We start from the raw sequence: 11,419 nt of genomic DNA, 5'->3' as shown, positions 1-11,419 counted from the left end.
TTAGACAAGGGGGTCCTCAGAATTACTAGATAAACTTGTGCTTGATTAAATATGTCTTATTATTAACTGTTGTTTTTTTTTTAAAGAAGCCAATAAAGTCAGGCAAAAACATAACACATGTCTGAAGCCATCGTAGCTTTGCTTCTCCACCAGCAGTGAGGTTGGAGAGAATAATGCTGGAGTGTGAAGGTAGTGGTGGTGGTGGGGGGGGCTCAGCGCAGAGCAACACGGTGAACGAGCAGGGAGGCGGGAGCGCGCGCATAGGAAGGAAGGGAAGGAAAGGAGCTGAGGCAAATCAGTCGCCAAGCGGAGCCCAAGACGGCGGATGAACGGAGCCGAGCGTGTGTGCTTGTCGCCCTTGTCGTTTTTTTACAGCAGCTCAAAGCGGCGTCCGGCAGCCCCGAAACCCGCCCGAAAATGATCTTCAAACTCGTCCATCTCCTCGGGGTGCTCGTCTGCGGCGGCCAAGGTAAAGGGATGCGCGCCGGAGTGTGTGGCAACCCTCGAGCTTTAGTGACTTTGTGGACAAGTTGAGTGTTATTTTGCCATCTCGGTCTGCAGCAGCCAGAGAGAGGGCTGCGAGCTGAAGGGGAGAGAGGGAGTGTGAATGTACGTGTGTGTGTGTGTGTGTGTGAGAGAGAGAGAGAGGGGTGGATTGTTTAAGTGGACGTTGTTTTGTAGTTGAAGCACGTCTTGCAGGGGGGCCAGGATGCTTTCCTGCTGAAAAGAGGGATCATGACGGGGTCCTGTGGGGTTTTTAGGGTGTTGCAGTGCACTCCATACTTCCCCAGGATATCATCTCTTACTCCAATTAGTTTTTTTTTTTTTTTTTTTTAAAAAAACATGTTTCACATCGCTGCTGTATTTTCTTATTTGCAAACAGCTCTCCTTTCTTTCCGCTTTAATCACTGATTCCTCCCAACTTAAACCGGCAGCGCACCTGAAGACGTCAATATCCACTCATATCTGTCAAAGACCACCGCCTTTTTTCGCGCGCGCGCGTGTGTGTGTGTTAGTGTGTGTGTGTGTGTGTGTGTGTGTGTGTGTGTTTTCACTCTTCCCTGTCCACTCTGTCTTGTGAGGAGCACTGTAGAGAAAACACTGTCATGGACTGAGGTTTTTGTCAACACCTTCAACAGCGTCTGCACCTCGCGCGCAGGCAGTGCGAGATAATGTGAGATTAATGACGCGGTGATGCTTCTCAAAGTTTCTTCTTTTGTGTGTGTGTGGATAAAAAAAATTCTTATTAGTCTTATTTGAGACAGCAGAGTTACACTTACTCAGTTAATTGGGTTCCGCGTGCGTCGCGCACCTGATTCGAAGGAGAGGGGAGGGGGTAAGGGGGTGACGGTGTGATCCGAGTGAGCGCGCTCCAGCGAGCCTGTGGGCAACATAAAGATGTAACCTGAGTGGCTGCTGCGTGCACGCGGATGCATTTCTTTGCCTTAAAAAAAATATTATCGTTCTTGTGTGTTTCTTAATCGTGTCGCTCGCTGAGAGTCTCCGAAGCTTTACAATCACTGGAAAATACTGAAAATCCACCGTCTGGATAAGTACACGTAAAAATAAAAAAGACAGGGCAGCACAAGGTGATCATTTTCCTTGGTGTGAATTGTGCACTTGTTCATATTAAACCAAAGAACTAAAATAGAGGGGAAAATAAGAGTCGAGTGAGTTTTAGGAGGACATTCGTCTTTTTTTTTTTGAGTGTGGCCACACTGGCTTCCTGACGCACAACGGCAGGTGGGGGTAGAGCGCTGCAAAGTGGTGCCAAGAGTGAAGCCATAAGCCACGAGTCGTTAAAGTATGTTGCATTCAGATACTGCTTTTGCAAGTTTTTGCTTTGAAGTCTTTCAGGAGGGGGAGTGGATCTCAAAGTGTGTGTGTGTGTGTGTGTGTGTGTGTGTGGGGGGGGGGGTCCTGGAGGAGGCTTTACAGGGTTCCAAAGCAAAATGGGAAATGGTAGATCAAGTTGTTTATGTGTGCCACAGTTTTAAAGAGGTAAAAGTGGATTTAAAGGAAGTGCTGTATGGTTTTAAAGTATAAAGGAGTAGATGCTTTCTCTGGGTTCAAACCCAGTTACTGTGCACTTGTTTTGGTTGACAACAGCAAAGGACTGGGAAGCATACCTGACCAAGACACACTGGGCCACAGACACCCACAGTTTATTATCCCTGACACTTCCAAAAGGACTGTGCAGTTTATCGGCAGCTCATATTTCTACCGGCTTAATCAATAGTCTGTTAGAAAGTGCTGGGTTATGATAGAGAGGAAAATGAAGAGGGCGCATTCAGAGAGCGGCGTTGCTTCAGAGCGTTCGTATATTATTACATTTAATCCCAGCTGAGGTCAAACAAAGACACATATAGGCAGCTACTGTTCATAGAGCCCTAACTGGGATATTCATCGCACTCTTTATTTTTCCCTTTTGTTGCAGGAGTATTACATCACCACCCTCCCCACCCCACCCCCAAACCAATTTCCATTCTTATCAAGCTTTTTGTGTGTGTGTGTGTGTGTGTGTGTGTATGTGAGTGTGATAGCAAAGTCCACACAAATTGACCTGTTAGACAATGCTCACAATCTGCTCTTAGGCAAATTATAAGACTGCTTCTGAGTCGAGGGGTAGGAGTATGAGTAGGATGCTCGATTCTCTGTGTCTGTTATCAGTGTGGGGCCTTTGAACAGACACTAATCCATCAGTGAAGGGAGTAAAGCCAGAAAGAGGTTTTACTCCCCCCCCACCACAGACACACACACCACCACTTCCCATCAACAGCTTTGGTTTCTTCCAGGAGTCAGCTCGGTGCCCTGTACTCCTACTACACTAACTCTGCAGATGCCTTCTCTGGGCTCCTAAAGGAAAACATTTGCTTTTGAAGTCCCAGCTCGCCTCCTGCCCTGCACTCGCATCCTCGAAGGTGTATGTATTTGGCTTTTTACAGACGCTTAGTACAATGAATTATATGCTCGTTCGGGCTCGCCCGGGACTCACCGATGTGATGTTAAGTGGCGTAATTAAGATATTTCGCAGTGTCTCTTGGGGAGGGAAATGTCAGTGGCTCAGGGTTTGGAAGATTTATGCCCCTGCACTTAAGTGTCTCTCACTGCACACACACTGAGCCTGGGCTTAAGCATGTTGGAGGCTTGCTTACATCCTGCTCCGGTTTGTGCACTTGCTCACAAGCATGCGAGGGTCACACACTTGGCCTCATGTTTGTGTTGCGCTCATCCTCAAGCCATGAATGAATTGTCTTTACAGCAGCTGTTAATGTCAGAAATTTTTTTTCTTTCCCCCCCAAAAGTTTCTCACCATGCCGCACATCGCTCTTAACAAAATGCAAGACCAGTCATAAACTCCTCTTAAAGGCATGCAAAGCTGTTCACAAATGAAATAGCCTGTGTCTCTCTTTGACTAATAAACTGGGGGGGGGGAGGTGTGCTGGCGTACATATAAAGAGAGCCAGTGTATATATGAAAATGGAATCGCCCCCTCGAGGCAGCTGCATACGAGAAATCAATTTAAGGAACGGCTAGAGTCAGCAGGGCTCTGGATTGTACAAAGGGCAATCTCGGTGTTATGGATATGCTATTTATTTGCTTGCAAGTTTTTTTTGTTTTTGTTTTTTTTTTTATTCCTTGTGCCCTTTAGCACTCAATCTGTGCGAGCCTCAGCATCGAATTTGTACGTGGCGTGTAAGACAGGAGGAGAGTGTTATAACACCTGGATACGTGAAAAACAAAGAACTGCCAAGCATCTGTGCCGCAGGGGTTTTGTCAGCTTGCTGGGAATGAAATGACAGAAATAAAGGAAAGGAAATGATCAGACACTTTTAGATATGACGCTGCCACACATATATATATATTTTTACTTCCTACATGTGCAACTTACTTTTTTTCTTTTTCCAAACTGAAAGACTGAAGAACTATTAAATTATTAAAGCGTAGGCTGTGTTACCTTGCCTGCGATGAACAGCTCCAGGATACAAATGTATGTGCGTTGTAAATAACCCCACTATCTATACAAAAACCACAGTGCCACAGAACAAAATGCTTTATGGATCAGGGCGTCCATGGACCAGGCTTCCTGCTCAAAGTGAAAGTTTTTTCTTTTTTCTTGCAAGAATGTCAGTGAAATGGCTGCAAAACAAGCTAAAATGAAAAGAAAGCTATTACAAAGAGGCTATAATTGATGGGCAAAGATCCTCAAAACGACAAAGCAATGGCAAATGACCACAAAGATCACAAAGAGAATTTAGAAAAACCACTGAGCACCACAATCAGACAGAAAGTGAGCACAAATAGAATCAAATTGCCTTTAAATACCTTTTTTGCTTTCAGTTTGGAACCAGTTCTGTCTGTGCCTTTTGAGAAGGAGGTTAGAGAATATGTAGTGAAATTGGTGGGGTGGGGGCATCACAGCCGAGAGTTCTGTGTGGGTGCGCCCTTCCCATAGCTACAATATAGATGATTGCAGCTACTTTTTTGGGGACGAGCTCCTATCTTTCAGTGTAAATGTGCAGGATTGGTTCTTGATTAGGTGCTACTAGTGTAAGTGAAGTTTGGGTATTGTGTCGATCTAATACCGATACCAGCGTTAATATCGATACTATCGATATTTGGATCGATCCACCAAACTCTAATTTCTACTACAAGAGTCAAAAGTACCTAAAAAAGAGATCAACCCCCCCCCCAAAAAAAAAAAGAAAAGAAAAGAGAAAAACATTAACAATAACAATCGGCTGAAACCTCATCTGTGGTTGGAAGTGTAAAGTTTCAGAATCCTTCTATGAGTGTAAAATCCTTATTGGAAAGGTTAATGATCATCTGCAGACTCGTGAATGGAATTAACTCTCTTGCTTTTAGGTAGTTTGGAGTGTTGTTTGTTTGCAAGCCATATTCAGCCTGCAACTCCGTAAACACAATTAGCATTTGGGGTTAAGATAGCTGTACGCTCATGCTTATAAGGAGGCCGATTGTCTTGTAGTGACACATTTTGGGCTTTTAAGTAACTTAAGTTATATCAGCGGTGCTGAGGGGATAAATGGCATTCCAGCAATGCGCTCCACTATGTGAACATTTGGCATATTTTGAAAAACCTCAAGTCATTTGAAATCCATGAAGCAAAAACAGCAGCATGTTCAATAATGCCCTCTGCCAACCTCGGTCTCTTTTCAGTCAAATTACCCATTATTATCATGGACGTGACTAATGTTCTCCTCGGGGAGTCTCTCCCAAGCAGAAGCCAAGAAAATGCACTAAGCAGTCGGGGTCTTCTTGCAGGAGGAGCTTGGCATTGCTCATTAAATCCTATATTCTGAATCCCAGAAAGGGAAAATTAGGCAGGATGGAGTGAGCAACAGGAAGATTTATATGAGGGGTGGGGTGGGGTGGGTGGGTGTAGGAAGGCAGGAAGAGATTATGTTTAAAAATTCATTCAATTCAAGTGAATCTGATTGCATCTAGTTAAATTGCATTGCCAGAGATTGAATCAAACTCTATGGAGTCTCACTGTGCCAAAATTAATAAAATGTAATTGAATCCTGTCGAGATGGAATCAAATTAGGCCAGACTGATGTGATTGGCGGAGGCAGCTGCTGCATGTTTCCGCGCACTCCTGTGGGTTTGTCTACTGCTTTACATCAGTTTGGTGCTCGCCAAGCAGGAGACCCCTTGGCTCCTGCTTATGTGTGTCCTGCCAGTCTAAATGTCAGTCTAACTAGCAGGCTAATAGGCAGAGCCAGGATGCCAGGGTGACAACAGAATCAGTGGGCACACTGGCTGACTGAGGCTGACTGTCAGATGGATGGAGGAAAGTGGTAACAGTGGTCTTCCTCTGCCTCTACTGATTCTCACTCTATTTCTGTAGATCAGGCGTTCACACACTCTTACTTCACAGGCCACTTCTCCAAAGCAGATCCCCTCAGGGGATGCAACCCACTCGGTCTGGGCCTGACTTTTAGGAATGGGTGCCCGAAGGCACGATTAAATGAAGAAGAGAGGAATCAGGCAAATGGCAGCAGTGTTTCAGAACCGCTCTGGTTTGTGTTGTATGTTTTGAGTGACCCACTTAAACCGCATTAATATCTGCACTAACGCCTTGGGTTTTGCTTCACAGTGGGCTGACGTGAATCACATGAGACTTTTTTTTTTTTAATTTAAATGACATAATGCAGCATTAAATTGGAGAAGAGATCCTGCTCATTCCATTCTTTGACTCGGCTGCTCTGTTTTTAGGACAGACTATTGAAAAACTGACTATTTTTGGTGATGTCACCCATATTACTCAGATGATGCCACCATTTTGTGTTATCTATCCATTTGTAGTGAGCTGTAAAAGCCATGTTTTCACATTTTTGTTTTATTTTTAAAATTAACATTGATACATCTGTTCATGGAAAGCTGGTGAAGGAACGCAAAGGTGTTATCTGATGTCATAAATTTACTGTTTTGAACTATTTGAACTGTAGGTGTGTATGTACACTGATTTAATGTTGATTAGCACTGATAACATTAATGTGCATCTGTTAAATCTGTCAAAAAACAAACAGAAAACCACGAAAGATGCCAAACTGGAGCCATTAAAAACAGTATCCTGTTATCATGTAATGCTGTGTGGAAGGCAGGTTTTTGATCCAAGCACAGGACACGGAGAACAGGACTTTAATGCCCCTTTTCCATTAGTGCCAACTCGGATCAACTCGACATGGTTCGCGACCATTTTCAGGTTTTTCCATTAGGTCATAGTACCTGGTACCAGGTAACTTTTTAGTGCCTGCTTGGCTGGGGTTCCAAGCGATCGGAGCAGGTACTAAAATGCGACATTGTCAGACTGCATGCCACCGATTGGCTGGTCAGTAGCATCACTTCATGTGAGCGTCTCATTCGCAAAAATCAAAACCACCATTTTTGATACATGGCAACGGGGGAAATGGCTGCAAAAATAATGCCATTTTCCCCCAAGTGTGACGAAAAGCTGTAGACCAAGCAGCAGGTATATTCTTGTCTCAATGTCTACTTTTGTTGTAGAGTTCGGAATGCATATTGATTACATTGCAAGATGGTTGGATGCATTGCTGTTGCAAGGACCACGCATATTTAGAGGTACTAAATTGTAATGGAAAACCAGTTGTGGCGAGCCGTGCCGAGTCAATCTGAGCAGGTACAAATGGAAAAGGGGCTTAACTCGGACGTTGTGGAACAAAATGCAAAACCCAGGCAAGACAGGAGCCAGGAACTTACAAACCAGGAAATTATGGGAAAAAATAAACAATGCACAGGGCACACAGCATGAGGGACAACACAACAAATGGCAAGGGGAGAGTCAGACAATATTTATCTACAAGGTTACAAGTTTATGAGGCTAGTGGGACTATCAAAATAAAACAGGAAATAACACCAAGCATCCAAACTTGACACAGACAAAAGGTAAACAAACATTTAAGCAAGATGACTCAATATAACAAACTATTGCTGGGAATAGAAGCAAGATAACTCTAACTAATAAGGTCTGAGAATATAAATACAATTAAACCAACCAGGAGTAAAAGCTAGTAAGTAAGAGAATACAAAAGTCAAAATACTACAATGGAAGAATACAATATACAAAACTCTGGCCTACTTGGCACGTCATGTATTGACGTGAAAAGGTTTTAATCAGATGGATTTAAAAGTTAGTAGAGCTCTTGGAAATTGCCTTAAGCTTTTACAAGCTGTTTAATTTGAAAAAAAAAATGTATCAATTCCAATGTTAAAACAACAGATGACCTGCCAATAAAATGGGCAAGACTTTAGCTAAAAAAAACTACCGCCCAACTATTATATGTTTTTTAAAACTGATACTAACAATGATATTTGAAATGTAAAATTAGACCATGTTTCCTGTCTCTTGTCCACTTGTTTAATTTACATTCATCAGGTTTTGTAAATGCTGATACTGAGACCTCAACAAACAGCTAATATTGGCAGAAATACTGGATCTGCTGATAGAGTTGCTAATTGCAAATTTTATTACACAGACACAGACACGTTGCAACACATGAATTGCACTTTAGTGTTTATATGCAACAAAGAAGGCTTATCCCTATGTCCAAATGTTTTCCTTTTCTTCTCTATGTAACAGACAAAATAAGTGTTTTTTAAATTGTTAAGTATAAGAGTAGTTCAGAAATGCATATGTATTATTCACACTTCAATAACCACCATTACCTTGCCACATGAAACAGAAACATAACCCCACAAAAACCTTTACAAAAGCTTCTCTTTCTGCTCCTCTGCTTGCCTTTGTGTTACACTGCACCTGGTATAGCAAGTCACTTAAAACTGATGATTTTCTTTTAAACAAATTGTTCAGTTTTTTTGAAACTGTCAGTCACGTACACCTGTCAAGCCCTGACTAACACATATTTGAAGTGATAATGATGGCGCATATGTTTTTTTTCTTCTATTTTTTTCTGTAGCGCTGCCAATTATTTTTCCAAAGCATTCAGCATCAGGAAGTTTTAATTTTTCCTCTCTTTATCCCATTAATGAAATTTGCACCACATTAAAACATCTAAAACACGCCTAAGAGTGTGCCTTTTGCTAATATGTTGAGTGCATTTTTTTCTGTGATTTTACAGTAAATAGCCTGAGCTTTGTAAAAACTAGGATATGGCCCAAAAGTGAAGAAGAGACAGAACTTCACAGAAATTGGACAGATGCATTGAAATGGATGGTAAATTGGTACAGACGCTGGTTGGAAGCTTCTCAGCAGATGCGCGCACAGTTATGCTAACCCTCTTTATGAGTCACTGGTAAAAGGATTTTTTTATTTCGTAAGAGACTGTAGCAGGTGACGGAGTGGAGGTGTACAAACACAATGACAGAAGAAATTTGGATTCAGAAGGCAGTGGGATGGACACAGATGGATGACAGCTTAGAAGACAGCTGAATGTGCGAACACTGAGAGATAGGTAGAACCATAATGAAGAAGAGCCATCTATTGACAGCCAAAGAACAGTATTACTCAACCTGCTTCTGATGAATGTGGGCCCCGTGTTGACTGAGCTGTGTGGGCTTATGGAGACTGGTGGATGTCAATATAGTCCATCATGGTGATTGAGGAAAGGACTAATGTTAATTGTAGCTGTGCTGGCTAGCAGACACTAATGAGAGAGTGGTGTGGGTTTTTTTGGATACACCTGTCAATGGGACGAGACAAGCTAGGGAGTGGCTCCAATCACTTTAAGCACGTTTAAAGGTGTGTGTGTGTTGCAAATTTGTGTGAAATATGTGAAAAATATTTGGATTCTAAAACTTAGTTTTGGCAGGTTTGTACCTGAATGCTTATGTAGTACAAATTCCAACCCTTCCGAATGATCCAGGGGTCCATACTGTCAGCCGATATTAGCTATTTGCTGCTGATAAGTGAAAAAGAAAAGAGTGAACACGAGTTGCTATATATTATTATTATTAGTTTTGATATTGCATAGTTTGACCACCAGAGGGCACTCTACAATATCCCAGTTTACAACACTGCTGATCCAAGCACAGCTGGGCAGAGTGTGAATAAGTAAATAAATCTATACACATTACAAATGTTATGGAAATCAGTTTGTTTCATCTCTCTGAAAGAAAATAAGTATTGGCCGATGTGTCGGCATATTAGATATTTAAATCACCGAATATCAGTGTAGGTATCAGTCTTAAAAATTCTATATCAGTTAAGCTCTAGTACAGATTGAAATATGTCTTCATCTCTGAGATTAAATACTGGCAATAAATTTTTGTTGAGCTTTGTAAGGATGATGGAGTGGTGAAGTGGTTAGGAGTGTCAAGTCTCTGCAACAACGTTCAGATCTTCCTGGTGCAGGATAGTGTGGAGGAGCTGTTCATATTTGATCAAGTCATAGTAATGGTTTGTGTCAATTTCAAAGAGGTTAAAGCTGCAGCAACTTTGTAGTATAAAGAGCAACTTTATTGACCAATGCCTTTCGGTCAATGGCCAAGTCCAGACCAGGAATTCCTTCAAATATGGTGTTCATACTAAAATGTGAACTACAGATCAAATTAGAATGTGTACATACTAGAGATGGACCAATCCGATATTACGTATCGGTATCGGTCCGATGCTGACGTAAATTACTGGATCGGATATCGGAGAGAAATAAAAAATGTAATCCAATTCCATTAAATATCAAAAAAGCACCTCACAAAACTTGCGACACAGTGTAACTCGGCTCATAACCGTAGCACGTCGCAGCAGTATGCGTCACGTGATAGAGCGGCTGTGTGTATTTGTAGCCTCGCTACCAATCCGGCATTTCATCTCCGAGGAAGTTATCCCAGAGAGAAGTAAAGCAAATGTGTAAGTTCATCTCTGAATGTTTGTAAAGGATTCCCGCATTAAGCTTAACAACCGATATATGGAGCGACTGCTTCTCTCTCCCTCCCTCTCCTGCTGCTACTTCAATCGTGAAACTGATCAATGATCAGCTAATCGGCTTTTCTGTCGCGAGTCCGTCTCTCTTGTTTGTTTATTGCCCACTTTGCACCAGAAAGAGGAAACCAGCGGCTGAACAACAGCAGCACGTTTAAGCTTGATAAACTGTTGTTAGAATTTATTTAATATTACTTTCTACACCAGGATCCTTTTCTACGTAGCTGACGGCTGTAACTGTGCAGGGGCGGATCTAGCAAAGTTTAGCCAGGGGGGCCGATAGGGCATTAACAGGGAAAAGGGGGGCACAAAGACATACTTTTCTTTCTTATTTTCATTCTCATTTTAATAAATAATTATCCGAATCTTACACCCAAAGTTTTAATCTGATGTAAAATGTATAGAAGTCCATTACTGTATATAGTAACTATTAAGTCTAATATACCCTAGTAAGCTATAGTAATTTTTCCTTTGGGAAGGTACCATCTGTGCAGTCTGCAGTTCTGTTGAAGAAAGATGTTGAATCTATTTAATTATTCTTGAAAAATAATTTATTTCTGGGCATTTTTTTCACACTGCACCAAATTAAAGTTGATTACGTCAATTAAGCATCATGAGGTGGAGGGTGGGTGGTTCCCTATTTTTTTTATTTATTTATTTTTTCTGGGAGTTTTAGAACCCTATTAGTTAGGTTGCTTATCTTTAAAATACCAGAATAGGGAGCATGGTGTAGGTTTAACTTTGTTAGATTGATCAGTGTTTCTGAACTATGAAATATTTTGGGTGCATTGTATTTTTTGCATACAGGTATAACAGAATAGCTTTAGTGTTTTTTTTTTTACTTGAGTATGAACTTATACAAAAAGCAGCAAGATATAAAAAAAAACAGTTTTATTGATTAAAAAACACACTGTATTGGATTCATATCGGTATCGGCCGATATCCAAATTTATGATATCAGTATCGGACATAAAAAAGTGGTATCGTGCCATCTCTAGT

At 41.6% G+C, this 11,419-nt stretch overlaps 1 protein-coding gene across 2 annotated transcripts in view; it reads left to right on the top strand.

Annotated features, from left to right (window-relative positions):
- The first annotated feature begins 243 nt into the window (after positions 1-243).
- Positions 244-11,419, top strand: part of ncam2a (neural cell adhesion molecule 2a) — a 411,246-nt gene continuing 400,070 nt past the window's right edge. Inside the window, exon 1 of one of the 2 annotated variants that reach the window (XM_084921573.1) lies at positions 244-469. In XM_084921573.1, coding sequence (XP_084777699.1) covers positions 418-469 — 52 coding nt within the window. In that variant the 5' untranslated portion in view covers positions 244-417. The remainder of the gene's footprint in view (positions 470-11,419) is intronic. The other variant, XM_084921572.1, reaches the window with a different exon arrangement.

Source organism: Perissodus microlepis, chromosome 23 (genome assembly GCF_051167445.1).
Source record: "Perissodus microlepis isolate ML-2025 ecotype Zambia chromosome 23, ASM5116744v1, whole genome shotgun sequence".
NCBI classification, from domain to species: Eukaryota; Metazoa; Chordata; class Actinopteri; order Cichliformes; family Cichlidae; genus Perissodus; species Perissodus microlepis.
The sequence above is the reverse complement of the archived record's forward strand: the minus strand, read 5'-3'. Positions and strand labels throughout refer to the sequence as shown.